At 41.7% G+C, this 14349-nt stretch overlaps 1 protein-coding gene across 5 annotated transcripts in view; it reads left to right on the top strand.

Annotated features, from left to right (window-relative positions):
- The window catches only part of ABCC5 (ATP binding cassette subfamily C member 5), a 47872-nt gene that overhangs the window by 30248 nt on the left and 3275 nt on the right, over positions 1 to 14349 (top strand). For 3 of the 5 annotated variants that reach the window (XM_065073660.1, XM_065073657.1, XM_005506612.3), the window contains exons 16-29: positions 23 to 166; positions 1903 to 2005; positions 2712 to 2896; positions 3860 to 4006; positions 4353 to 4482; positions 5021 to 5174; positions 5320 to 5448; positions 6804 to 6990; positions 8173 to 8262; positions 10508 to 10697; positions 11321 to 11480; positions 11908 to 11986; positions 12861 to 12974; positions 14026 to 14190. In XM_065073660.1, coding sequence (XP_064929732.1) covers positions 23 to 166; positions 1903 to 2005; positions 2712 to 2896; positions 3860 to 4006; positions 4353 to 4482; positions 5021 to 5174; positions 5320 to 5448; positions 6804 to 6990; positions 8173 to 8262; positions 10508 to 10697; positions 11321 to 11480; positions 11908 to 11986; positions 12861 to 12974; positions 14026 to 14190 — 1977 coding nt within the window. Of the gene's footprint in view, positions 1 to 22; positions 167 to 1902; positions 2006 to 2711; positions 2897 to 3859; positions 4007 to 4352; positions 4483 to 5020; positions 5175 to 5319; positions 5449 to 6803; positions 6991 to 8172; positions 8263 to 10507; positions 10698 to 11320; positions 11481 to 11907; positions 11987 to 12860; positions 12975 to 13974; positions 14191 to 14349 lie in introns of all 5 variants that reach the window. The other 2 variants (XM_065073656.1, XM_021293152.2) reach the window with 1 other exon arrangement.

The raw sequence follows: 14349 nt of genomic DNA, 5'->3' as shown, positions 1-14349 counted from the left end.
TTCTTACTGCCATTTTCTCCAGTATCTTGTTGACTGTGATGAAGTGATCTTCATGAAAGAAGGCTGCATCACTGAGCGAGGAAGTCATGAGGAACTGATGAATTTAAATGGGGACTATGCAACTATTTTCAACAACCTACAGCTGGGAGAGACACCACATATTGAGGTGCTTGTTTTGTTTTATTTTAAGGTGCTATGAATGTTGATTTTTCTGATGAGATGAACCAAATGACGAGGTTGGAAGGCTGGAAAATGGTTTCATGTGTTTGTATGGTGATCTGATCAATAGATTTCTTGGCTGTGCTTCATTAACACTTTGTATTTGCAGTCACAGTTCACATTCAGGGAATGTGTAGGGGAGAGGACTGCTGATAAGCTCATGAGTTGAATATGAAAGTAATGAACCATCTCCTCTGATGCTCAGAGCAGGAATCTCGTTGTGTATTGTACACCTCACTTCTTAATTTACCTCCAAATCAGCACAGGACCAACCTTTGAAAAAATTCTTGCTGATTTGTTACTTCTTTTACCTATAGGGTGTGAGTGAGGCACAGCAAAAGTGGCACAACTTGTTAAAAGTTAGATATGACAGTATTTTACAATTCTAACTGAAAATGTTTGGGGGGGTTTTGAGGAACTAATTGTTTCTTGACACTGCTTCTGTTATGAAACAATAGCTGTAAATGCAGATTTGGATTTGTGCTCTAGTATTTTAGTCAGTGGAAAAACTCTGAATCTTGAAAATAATAACAACAGTTCACTAGGACATGCATTTGAACTTTCAGCAGATGAATTTTTCCCACCTTTCTCCTCTTTGTTTCCTGAACTTATTCTTTGGAGTAGGCTGCTTTGCTCCTTTTTATTTCATGATGTTTTACTTCTCTAAGTTTTGTGTGCATTTTCTCTTAGAGAGATGAGATTTAAAAGCACATGAGCATTTATTGTTTTAGACATGAGAAGTTCCTTATTCACATGTTGCAGGCATTTGAAAAAATAAGTTTCTGAAAAGACAGCTTTGTGGTGAAATTTTCTCCTGTGAGATGTTAGTGAAAGGAGCAACAGACTATAACGCATTTCTCTGCATATCCTTTCTGAGGCATGAGGATTATAGTTCTGCCGTTTTAAGATTAATGTAATGACTGTTAACGTGAGATTCTCCAGTCCACGTGTGTGGCCAACCTTCACTGTCTCTCTGTAAACCCTTGTCATGGAAGGAGCATTCATTTGCATTCCCTATGGGACAAGAATAAATGAATGGTAAAGTTAGATCCGCTGTGGTTTGACACGTGTGAGATGTTTCTTCTCGTGTAAAGTGTGGGAAGATGAGCCTGAAGAAGGTGTGTAGGGGGTTTCAGTTAATGTAGGTTGTTTCTGAAGAGGTGGTGACTTCGTTTAGGGGAAGATGGCTGGGTTTAGAACAGTAATTCTGTGTGCAGTTTAGTTTTTGGACATTTGATTTCTGGGAGATCAAGTTAACCTGACTTCATCCTTAGATACATTTAATCAGAGCTTTCCTGAGTGAAGTACTAAGGTCGTTGGGGAAAAAGAGCCTCTTAATAAAACTGAGAGTTATTTTTACAAGGGACAGAGGGATTGAATCTTTATCTCAGTAGCAGGGGTGAAATTCCTCTGCCATGTACGCTCATAGTGTCACTGATTGTAGAAATTAACCTTGCACACTACCAGTACACACTGGTAGCAGTTCAGATTAATAAAGGAGGAGAATTTAATCCGCCAGAGCTGGCATCATCTGTAATAACAGCAAAGTTAAAATCCTCGGTGTGAATGCTAAGCATTGAAAGCCTTTGTCCTTAGGAGGCAGCTTATAAAAAGTTTGTGTTCAGATATGAAAATGTCAAAGCAAATTACTCTGGTATGTTTAGTGTTATTGTTTTTCTGCAGATTAATATAAAGAAGAACACAAACAGTTCGCTGAAAAGACCCCAGGATAAAAGTACCAAAACAGGGTCTGTGAAGAAGGAGAAAGTTGTAAAGAAGGAAGAGGGTAACTATTTAATCATATTTCTGGCTGTAATTATTTTATATACCAATAAGCTCAAAACATTTTCTTTTGGGGTGTATTGTGAATGTACCTCTCAGGTTTTAAAAGCTGTTTCAAGTTCTGGTCTCTCAGCATGGTTGGTAAGACACATGCAGTGGGCAAAGGACATCCATTAATTCATTAAATATTGGTGCCTGCACAGAGTTTCTAAGTTCCATGGGGCTGTTTCCATTCAGATGCCATCAGCTCGAAGGAGCTTGTAGAACCGTGTCTCATCCCCTCTCTGTCCTGTGCTGAGAGGGCAATGTAGATACCTTGATACTTGTAGAGTCCTAGGCAGGACATAGCATTTCTATAGGAAGAACTGAAATATCTGGCCTCTGTTTTGTGGTTCTCTCTGTTTAATGTTAACTTTGAACTTCAGCAGGGTTTAAAAAGCAACAATGAGGCTGATGCCAGCCTAGTGTTTAAGTCTGTGCTGATTACCCTGTTTCAGACATACCATGATGTGAATGATTCTGCAGGGGAAATGTGACTTTTTGAAAAATGTTTTGAACTGTTGAGTTCTACCTATTAAGTGATGTCCGTGTTTCTGAAAGTACTCTGTACTGTTTGAAAATGACCACAGTTTTGTGGATATTGACAATTTACACAAGTTTCATGGAACAGCTTTATTTTCCTCACTCCTTCCTGTTCTTTTGTTTCACAGGCCAGTTGGTGCAGTTGGAAGAGAAAGGGAAAGGTTCTGTGCCCTGGTCTGTTTATGGCATCTACATTCAGGCAGCTGGAGGCCCCTTTGCATTCCTCGTCATCATGGCACTCTTTGTGCTGAACGTGGGCAGTACGGCCTTTAGCAACTGGTGGCTGAGTTTCTGGATCAAGCAAGGCAGTGGAGTAAGATCAATAGCTTCTCTACTCTCCTATGTCTAACGGGCAGGGGAATTTCTCTCCTGGACTAATCCCAAGCAGTCCTATGAGACCAAACGGTGCTTCAGAATTTAAGTTGGGAGGCGATCTCACTAGAGAGTTCATTCCCAGGAATAAGAGAGCTCCACTAATAAGATATAATAGCTCATGTGGTTTTATACTGCCCTCTTGTTCCTTGTCTTGGTTAGTCTAAGAAAAGGTAGTGAAAATCTGAAAGAGGCCAAGAAGCTGAAGGAGGAATTACTCATTTTAGTGCTGCTTTTTTTGAATGTGACCTTACATCTAACAGGATAATCTTGTTAAAGTACATGACTTAAGTCAAATTACTTTTAGGAGTTGTTTTGAAGACTATGTTGAGCTGGAATAGTTGGGACTTCTACCACTAGGGGCTTTGATTGCAAGTTTTGTTGCATTTAAAGATTCAAATATAACTCCAAGAGTATTTTTTGGGTGGGGGGAGCAAACTACTGGCCTCAGAGAAGAAATAATGAAGTGCAGATGGCCAACTATATTAAACTAAGCAATGAGGTCAGTAAAGAATTTACTCCATACGGGCAGAAAATAACCATCATGTTTGGTAAGAAGACAATGTACAACCTATCCAAAGTGAATAACAGGAGTGGTGGTATGCAAGTATCTGGCATTGTTCAGAAGAAAAGAAATAATAAACATGTAATGAGAGATTAGGAATCAAAGTAGGTATTGTGGTAGTATTTTCAAAGATATTGTAGAGGAAAGGCCGAAGGCTACAAACCTGAATGTCAAGTATCTGCTAGGGAAAACTTTCCAAAGTATCCAAAGATCGTTGAAGTACTTCATTTAAAGAAGAAATATCAAATATGGTGGGAGGGGACAGAGGATGGTTAAATTCTACCATGTGTAATGTGTCCATGCTTAATCCTTTTTACTGAAACCTTGGTTTTTCTGCAGAACACCACTGTGACTTTGGGAAATCACACTGTCATAAGCAGCAGTATGAAAGACAACCCTCACATGCATTATTATGCTGGCATCTATGCGCTGTCAATGGCAGTTATGTTGATCCTGAAAGCTGTTCGTGGCGTTGTTTTTGTAAAGGTATGTGTCAACGCTGCTGTTTTTTCTTATATACTCATGCTGTCATCGTGGTTCTTTTGGTTGCCTCCCAAGAGAGACTTTTGAACCAGCAGAAGTCAGATTGTGGATTGTGAGGTTTTGATAAGTAATTTCCTGGGGCTGCATCATGCTTTCTGTTAAGCTTCCTCCTAAATTAATAGCTTCCTTCCACTGGTTGGAAGGGCAGAACACAAGAAAAACCAACTTATCGTTGGAGGGGGAAAATGAGCAGGGGAAAATGAGCAGAATGTTTTGGTGCCCAGGGGAGGAGCAGTGGCAGAAAGGCAAACGTCCTTTCATAACGCTGCCATGTTTTCTGTCTTGTCAGGGAACTCTCCGAGCATCCTCAAGGCTCCATGACGACCTCTTCCGACGGATTCTGCGTAGCCCCATGAAGTTCTTTGACACTACACCCACTGGGCGGATTCTCAACAGGTTTTCCAAAGACATGGATGAAGGTATCTCTCACTGTATGTGCTGTAGATCCCGCATTCAGACCTTGCAGTTCAGACTCTCCAGTCTCTTGCTGTTGGGGTGATCCTATCCTATACCATTGCCAAATGTGTACTTGTAGTAGACAAAGCAGGAATTGAGATGTGCCTGAGTTATGACTCTGGAAGGCAGCTGATATTTCACGTCTGTCCATTCACTTATAAAGAAGTGCAGCTGCTTTTGTATGTACAGACTGCATGTGGACTCGTAGCAGTTAATGCAGGGGGAACCTTGAGCATCAGGGTGAAGCTGATGTGCAGCAAAGGGTGATTAGATCAGAATTCCATCAGTGCTATTTCTGCAAATGGAAATAACTGGAAAAACTACTAGCAGCTCAGAAGATAAAAGCACCCCTAATGAAAATGTGCATTTTTAATTTGAATAAACTATGAGAAATCACTGTCCTTGTCAATGGTGATGTACAGCTGGACTGAATTGTTTTATATAGGTGGTTATAGCTTTCTGTACTCAAGATCTTCCTCTTTTCCCCTCCATTTTTTCCAGTTGATGTTCGTTTGCCATTTCAAGCAGAAATGTTCATCCAGAATGTCATCCTTGTGTTCTTCTGTGTGGGAGTGATTTCTGGGGTTTTCCCCTGGTTCCTGGTGGCAGTGGGGCCCCTCATTGTCCTGTTCACAGTTCTGCATGTTGTGTCTCGGTAAGTGCATCAGCTGCTTTCATAAAAGGAGAGATACTTTGACCTGTTATTAAGGACATACGGTTTTTCAGGTATATATGCATCAATGTAGTGGTTGGCATATAGTGCTTGTACATGTCACTTAAAAGTGCTTCTTTCCTCCCAGAGTCTTTATTCGAGAGCTCAAGCGTCTGGACAACATCACACAGTCTCCATTCCTGTCTCATATTACATCCAGCATACAGGGTCTCTCCACAATCCATGCCTACCACAAAGGACAGGAATTTCTGCACAGGTCAGTCTAGATATCTATCACGGAGTGGTGGAACACAAAGCAGGGGGCAACAGGCTTACAATCAAGAAGATTTATTAATGTGGTCTGTAGCTCATGGCATACATTGGCTCTAAGAGTGAATGTTACTTTTTGGGGAAAAAAAAAAGAGGAGAACAAGAAGAAGGGGAAGGGAAAACTCCCCAGTGGCCAGTGGAAGAACAGTGATGGGTTCCCAGGTGAATGCTTCCTGGAGCTCTCTGCAGTGCAGTAGGGGCAATGATAATGGTGAGGGCAACATTTTGGCCCTATTTTTTCCCCTAGTAGTATATGCTTTTTCATCAGGTGCTGCTCATACTTTATTAGTTGTTTCTCCTTGTGATGGCATTAGCGTTGGTTAAAACATACTGACAAAACCTCAGTGTGCATATTGATGAGCTACTAGTCTATATGCATGTGTGTAATTGGGTAGCATTTATCAAGTATTTAAGTGATTGTTAGCCACCTTGGGCACTATGTTTGGTTTTCTCTAGTATAAACTAAAATCTGCAGAATGGATATTATTGAGGGAAAGTGAAACACTTCTCATGTGGGGGGTAGTTGCTTCCCATGAGAACCTGCCATAACAATATCAGAGTTTTGCAGGTGCAAGGTCATGAGACCAACAGCACCGGGAGCACAGGGAAAACCACCACATCAGCCTAGATGAAAAGTTGTGGAGGTGCGAGTTGCAATCCCTTAGCATTGCTGCTGCTAGAGCACTAAGGCACTGCACAGTGTGTGACAGTGATTGGCGTAAAACTGAGTTGCACGATTGGAAAATCTAGTTACTGGCTTTATGAATCTCTCCAGTTTCTCCCTTTGAATATATTTTCTCAGGTCCGCAGTGTCAGGATTGTAAACTGAATGATTATGGATGTGTTTAAATTAGTGTCACCAGTCCTGTCAAAACTCAGTCTAACTTTACTTTGACACTTGTATAAAAATGTTGCCTATTTTGTCCATATTCTGAAATGTTGCTGCTGTTACCCATGGAGAAATTTGTAGCCATTGAGCGTCCTCTGGAAGATCTTGTGTAGGTGAAGTTGTGGTGAAAGTTTATGTAGTGTCCCTGAATTGTGATTCACCCCCACTATAATTCATTGTGGTACACAGAAACATGGCAATTTGACTTGTGAGAGTTCAAGCTAAATAGATATCTGATATTAATCAAGAACATTTGCAAACCCTGGTTTCATGGCCTAGTTTGAAACTTTGTCAGTGACATATGAGGTTTATGACCCTGAGTTCTGATACTGGAACAAGGTTTGAAGTAGCTCTGCTATTTGTAGAACATCAGGCCTGTGGAGGTCTACTAATGTTTCTTGTATTTGTTTCAGGTATCAGGAGCTCCTAGATGACAATCAGGCACCGTTTTACCTGTTCAGCTGTGCAATGCGCTGGCTAGCTGTACGGCTGGACATTATCAGCATTGCTCTTATCACAACCACTGGCCTTATGATTGTCTTAATGCATGGCCAGATTCCTCCTGCCTATGCTGGGCTGGCTATCTCATATGCTGTGCAGGTGAGTATGTCCACGTACTGTAATATTTCTTATTTAATGTGGTTATTGCCAGTAAGTAAAAGTAACACACCACTGAAAACTTTCCTCCATGCACCAGAATGGAATAAAATGCTGTTACCCCTTTTAGTAATGGAGGGGAAACCAATTCAGAGTCAGGACCTTGTGTGAGCAGGCAAATTACGAATTATGAGGAGCTCGGTGCTTTAAGGCTACTGTTTTGGGGAGCTGCTGCTTTTTAAATGGTAAAGAAGAATTGGTTTGAGGCTCTTCATATGTTGCGTATTGCAATTTTCCTGAATATTTCCAGAAATTTGATTGATGTTACATCAGACATCTGCCAAATTGGGGGCTTGGAATGCTTGTTATTAGAGCTGTTGTTTGGCCTTTTCTGCCCCCTGGTGGTACGAAGATGAAATTACAAAACTTGGCTAATACTTAAAGCTGTTGCTTGTGGGAAACCTTTCTAAACTGCTGGATTTCCAAGTGATTTCAAGAAAAGCTACTTTTAGATAATGAATAAATTATGGTTGCCTTGGGCACCTTAGCTGTGTGGTGCTCAATGGCAGGAGTACTTGTGTCGAGTCTAACTGTTAACCTAATGCTGCGAGATCAACCACTAAACCATGTCACTGAGTGCCACATCTACACATCTTTTAAAGATCTCCAGGGATGGTGACTCTACCACTTCCCTGGGCAGCCTGTTCCACTGCTTCTTCACAACCCTTTCTGGGAAGAATTTTTTCCTAATATCTGATCTAAACCGCCCCTGGCACAACTTGAGGCCACTTCTTGTCCTGTCACTTCTTACTTGGGAGAAGAGACCAACCCCCTCCATGCTCCAACCTCCCTTCAGGTAGTTGTAGACAGCCATAAGGTCTCCCCTCATCCTCCTCTTCTCCACGCTCAACAGCCCCAGCTCCCCCAACTGCTCCTCATCACACTTGTGCTCCAGACCCTTCACCAGCCTTGTTGCCCCCTCTGAACTCTCTCCAGTACCTCATTGTCCTTGTAGCGAGGGGCCCAAAACTGAACCCAGGATTCAGGGCGCAGCCTCACCAGTGCTGAGTACAGTGCGATGATCGCTGCCCTGGTCTTGCTGGCCGCACTATCCATTGGGTTCATCTCTTAATTCAATAATAAATTGTAGCTCTCTAAATGTGTCTTTTTCTCCCATCACTCCAGTTAACAGGGTTGTTCCAGTTTACAGTCAGGCTTGCTTCAGAGACGGAAGCTCGCTTCACCTCAGTGGAGAGGATCGATCACTATATCAAGGTAGGGCAATAATACATTCAGCTGCCTGGTGTAACGTTCCTTGTTGCTTGTAATGTTGCTGGCATATGAGAAGAGAAAGTCTGCCTTAGTACAGAATGTATGTTTCTGATCTTGTAAACACATTAATGCATGTACTGTGGTACAGCAGAGTAAATTTGGTTTATGAAGTGTGTATATAAGCACTGGCAGAATGAATGGCACAAGAGCTGGGAGGTAACTCAGCTTACAGACATCACTGAAGTTACCTAACGGTATTGAAAGTTCAGTGACATTCACAGTAAAGAGTGGACAGTGTGAAAGGGGCAACTGGGAATTCAATACAATATTTTACAGTAAAAGGGTGGTGTTCTGGCACCCTTCATTCCAAACCTAATGGAACTCCTTTATTTTAACACAGATAACTCTCTGTTACTTTATCTACATGTAATTCTGCATAATCTTAAGTCTACTTCTTTCTCCACAGCTATTTTATATAACATAGAAATATGCTTTAAAAGCCAAGGGATTGCTCTTATTGGAAACATGAGAAATGTGCCAGGCTACATTTTAGCAAGCTGCTCTGATTATTTGTAGCCCTTTCTTCACAATGAGAATTGTGTATGCAGAACTGGGTGTAGGTTGATGGGAAATCATAGCCAGCTGAAAGCCTTCTACTGGCTCTGGTCTTTGAGGTGGAAGGCTTTTTTACTTAATGCACATTCCCTCTGAACTTCGGAGGGAGGTGTGTATCTGTTTGGTAAATCTGGACTATGTAGTAGTTGATATTTACAGAACTTTTTTTAGCCTATGGATTTAATACTGAAAAGGAAAAAGAAAAACTACCTGCTCCCCTAATCCTTGTGGCATCTAATTAGAAAATTTCTGTATATGGAAGACTTGGTGACCACACAAGCTGAGAACTGTGCGACAAAAACTGCCTGGTATATCTCTCACTGTGCTGATGTGGCTCTATCACTGTCAGCCCTTCAGTGGCAAAACTGTTCTCTGTGTGTTTTGTGGGGTTTTTTTGTCGTTACTGCCTATCCTTTTATATAATTATTAAGCAACACTTTCTGTGATTTTATTTTTTTTAATTTGGATCTCTAGACAGCAGTTTTATTATGAAACTGTAGAACTAGTTTGAGTGAAGGGGTGGGTGAGCAGCAAAATACCATACAGGTTCTTGTCTTACCAAGTCCCAGGCTTGGCTTCCTTTAGTGCAGGCTCCAAGGTCACTGTTACCAGCACTAAGCTCAAAGAGCTGGAGCACTGTAGGAAATTGCTGTTTTTCTCAAACCCTTGGGACACAATTTGCTTCTAACTAGATATTGCAGATATCCAGAACTGACATAATCCCTGTGGGATCTCTCTATAGTCAGTGTAGGAAATGGCAGTCTCCAGAGGGCAATTTATTACCCATTCGAAGTGTTTATATTGGAATGAGATCAATCACGCTCCAGAAATGCTGGCTTCTTTGTAGTGACTATAAAGGAGTTGATGGGGCCTGGTTCAGTTGGAGGTTCTTACTTTGTATGTGTTTAAAGTTACATGAGAGGTATCCCGTGACAGGATTTCTGCCGTTCTCTGAGGCTGCTTGTGCCGAATACGGGACAGTGATCTTGGCTTCTTTCTAAACATGCCATAAAGGCGCATGTTTGGTTTGCAGAGGTTCTGCTTTTCTGTTCAATCTGTGAACTGCTTAATGAGGGACCTATTTGGGGGCAGAGTGAAATAGCAAAAGTGAGCAAGCTGGAAGGGGCCTGACTGATTCTGTGATCTAATAGAGCAGGGGAGGATGAGGAAGAGGAGGAGGAGGGGGCAGCATGTGTACAGTGTGTCCTGTGGGCATTCCCTTCTGTATCAGAATCAGCAGAAGCGACCTTGCTGTGGCATAGCCAAGGAAGCTTAGAAATACAGCAGATTTTGCATCCAGAAGCATCAAGTCTTTGAAGTGCCACAAAACTCAATATTATTGTGTTCATAAATAATAGGTCTAAAATATATTTTGATTTCTGTTGATGAGAAACTTTGTGTAGAGGACCGATGTCATTACTGAGGCAACAGGAGGCGAATAGCAGTGTGGTCAGTGTAACACGGCAAACTTCTGAATCACTGGGCCCACGTCCAGCCACACAGTTCATAAAACTGCCATAAACTGATATGGTCTGAGTACGCAGGGAAGAACTCCTGCTGAAAGCTGCAAGTGATGGTTTTTCTTTCTGGTGTTGTGTTTACTGGATACTGAACTTCTGCTTTTGTTTTAAAGACACTTTCCTTGGAAGCTCCTGCTCGAATTAAGAATAAAGCTCCTCCTCTGGACTGGCCACAGGAAGGTGAAGTTGTTTTTGAAAATGCAGAGATGCGGTACCGAGAGAACCTCCCTCTAGTACTTAAAAAAGTGTCCTTTACTATCAAACCGAAGGAAAAGATTGGCATTGTGGGAAGGACAGGCTCAGGTAAGGAAAATCACTAAGTAGAGTTAAATTACTACTTTTACAGAATGGAAATGGAATAGAGTGGGGTGGTCATATTGGTTCTCTCTCTCTTCTGCTTGAAAAAATTGTTAATTGCACAGGAGTGGTCCAGCAATCTGTCAGTGGTGGATTCATAAGTGCATACATAAGTAAGGATCCCTACAACATGCTCGTGGCGGCTAATTTGACTCTCTTGAAAGCTTTCTGTACCGATGCTGCAGTTGCATTTGGCTCTGAGCTATCTCAGAAGTCTGTAATTTGAAGAATCAAAACCCCTGTTTGTGAGGTGAATTAAACCAGTTCCAAAAATGTAGCTTTTAAGTAAGCAATTAATAATGTTTTATTTGGTTTATTTGGTTTGTGTGGCAAGGTTTTGGTAGCAGGGGTGAGAAGCCACTGTAGGGGTGGCATCTGTAAGAAAATTTTAGGACCTGCCTCTGTAAATGGTTAGAAGCTTAAACACTGAACCCCAGCATTGTTTGCCAGGACTTTATGGTATTTTAAACCGCTTTTCTTACACATGGGCAGCTTTTAAAATGCTTTCTCATCTCAAAGCTGCTGTGACTGTAGAAACACTAGTAGTGTTTTTCCTTTCTCATTTTTAGGGAAGTCTTCCCTTGGAATGGCACTCTTTCGTCTGGTTGAACTGTCTGGAGGCTGCATTAAAATCGATGGCTTGAAAATAAATGACATTGGTTTGGCAGATCTTCGCAGCAAACTCTCAATAATTCCTCAGGAACCTGTGCTGTTCAGTGGCACCGTGAGGTTAGTGACACCATATGAAGGCAAGAAGGAAAAAGAGGGCTACCAGCTTATACTTGAAGTCAAATAGGTGCCTGGTGAGATATTAGTTTTCAGGCATCCTAGCTTATGTTCTCTGGTTTTGAAACAAAAAAAAGCACAACTGAATTATTATACCTGGCCTGATGCATAACTGGATGCAATCATCCTCTACGAAAGTCTTGCTTTCTGTTTATATTTCCTTGAAGTTTTTGTATCTTTGTCTTTCATCTCTTTTGTTCTTTGGCTACTCTAACCCCAGTGTGCTGGGAGTATCTCATTTCCTTGGCAAGGAGATTCTGTCAGTGCAAGGCTAGATGGGAATCATCCATCCGGATGAATTAGCACACTGTGGCTTTGCTATTCATTGCTGAATAAAAATGCTAGCTGTGTTTTCTGCTTCCCCCTCCAGATCAAACCTGGATCCTTTCAATCAGTACAGTGAAGAACAAATCTGGGATGCTTTGGAACGGACTCACATGAAGGAGTGTGTAAGTATTATGTGCCCTATGAGATACGTTTGTGTTTCAGGTTTCAAACCTACATGTTCTGTTGATAGCTGCCTCAGAGATGTTTAAAGAAAGCTTTTCCTTTGCAAGTTTTTTCTCTTATTGGCTAAGCTTGATTTCTACTAATGAGACTGAATTTTTGTAGAACATGCCGTACTTTGGATGTTTACTTTTTTTGCTATATAGCATAGCACAGTGTTGCTTTATCACAGGGTCTCCTAGGGCTTTACAATATTCCATGTGATATTTTTCTATATGCGCCTTAGGTGTGCATTCTGCATTTACATTTGTGAGTGTGAATGCCATACAGGAACATTTATACTGCACTTAGAATCTGCTCTTACTGCCATGATGTTTCCAGTTCTTTTCTTGTCAGTCAGATGGCCTGGGGCTGCGTGTGTGGCTGTAGCTCATACACTGGAGTAGTTCCTGCAGGGACTAGATTCGCTCTTGGTGAAATCTTGGGGAGAAAGGCTGTCAGGAGATCTGTATTCATGGTGATATGATTTTGGATGGGGCACACTTTTTTCTAGAGATCTTATATTTTGTATTTAAGTAATTCTAAAGTTGTCTGCTGAGAGAATGTAGCTCTTCTAGCTTATCAACTAGTAATGTTCTCAGTAGCTGTCACTGAGTCACAGGCACTTCAACTGGACTGAGCAGATCTGATGTCATATTGTTGTTTTAGCATTAGTTGCTTGTTACTAGTTTCCCTAATGGAGAGATGGTCAGCAAAGTGTGATGGATGTTTTGGAACACAGGCAAAATGAGATTTGCAGGAGGAGCAACTGTCTTGTGCCCTGAAGATACAAAAGGGCTGCAATGCTAAGATTTTTGCCTCTCCTTTCCCACACAGGTTGCCCAGCTGCCTATGAAACTTGACTCAGAAGTGATGGAAAATGGGGAAAACTTCTCAGTTGGAGAGAGACAGTTACTGTGCATAGCTAGAGCTCTGCTGCGTCGTTGCAAGGTGAGCATAGTGATGAGAGAAATAGCTGAGGATAGTAAACCGATAGCATTGAGCAAGCTGGTTTTGTGCCAGATTCATTCTGTCTGTCAGGAATCACACCAGCAGTTATTGAAACCCACAGATGGTGTAGGGTTAGGGCAGTAGAAAGGCATCTGTAACCAGCTGCAGAAAGGTATTGCATGTTAGTGTTAATAATAGTGTGTCAGATTGGTTTAATCTTTTATTCAGAGTGTCCTGTTACTGGTGACATCAGATTCTTTCCTTCTTCCACCTTTTTGTAAATGTCAGCCAAGTACTTTTGTTCTACATTGTCTTCCACTAAAATGTAGTTTCCAAATGGAATTTAGGACCATGCTGTGCCAGTGAAGTTAAGGGTTTTGCAGGAATGGAAGATGAATAATAATTACAGTGAGAAAGGACATTTGGATTGAGATTGACCAGGATTCTGATTTAAAATCCTTTTTTCTTAAACGTTGTACACCACATTTGAAGGTTCTCCCTGTATCTGTTTTAAAGCCAAGACTGCTCAGCAGAAGTTACTGCTGTACCTGCACAAACCAAGTCTAGTTTAGTGTTGACAAGACACCACTCCAGATTGGTTTACATCTGAGTCTGAAAGGAAGGGTAATTCTTTCCAGCATAGGAAAGCTTAATAAGCCTAGTCAGTATTGACTCATTCCAGAAAGAATTGTCACAACTAAGGATGTGTCAGAGTAGTTTACCAGTAAAATTTGTATTTGAGACTCAGCTGCTGAATGTAAAACTTACAGAGTAGTGGAAACACGAGGCCCCGGTCAGAACCCAGTCAGCTTGTGGCTCTAAGATGTGGCCATGAAATGCAGGTGTGATCCATGAGGTAGCTTTGAAGGCATTACATAAGGAAAACTGAAAGGCTGCTTGTAACAAACCACATTTGTGACCACAGCTCCATAATAATTGCCAGTTGTGACAACTCTTGGTCGTGGTAATTCCGCCCACTCTACATATTTTTTATGTCCAGGGAGGGAAAGCGTTACTATGGGTGACAGCCAGGATTGTGTGCTGTTTTCAGATTTTGATACTGGATGAAGCAACAGCTGCTATGGACACAGAGACAGACTTACTGATTCAGGAGACTATCAGAGAGGCGTTTGCAGACTGCACTATGTTAACAATTGCTCATCGCCTGCATACGGTTCTAGGCTCTGATCGGATCATGGTGCTGACACAAGGACAGGTGAGCACAAAGACTTTTGTGGCTGCAGTTCCTGTTGCAGTCCGGTGGTGCCATGTGTGCAGACTGAAGTGAAGGAACAGCTAGGATTGCAGGGTGGAGAACCCTCTGTGATCATTCACATCCTTGGTAATAATGCCCCAATAGAATTAGTTATTGCCC

The sequence above is a fragment of the Columba livia genome, chromosome 9 (assembly GCF_036013475.1).
Source record: "Columba livia isolate bColLiv1 breed racing homer chromosome 9, bColLiv1.pat.W.v2, whole genome shotgun sequence".
Taxonomy (NCBI): Eukaryota; Metazoa; Chordata; class Aves; order Columbiformes; family Columbidae; genus Columba; species Columba livia.
The sequence above is the reverse complement of the archived record's forward strand: the minus strand, read 5'-3'. Positions and strand labels throughout refer to the sequence as shown.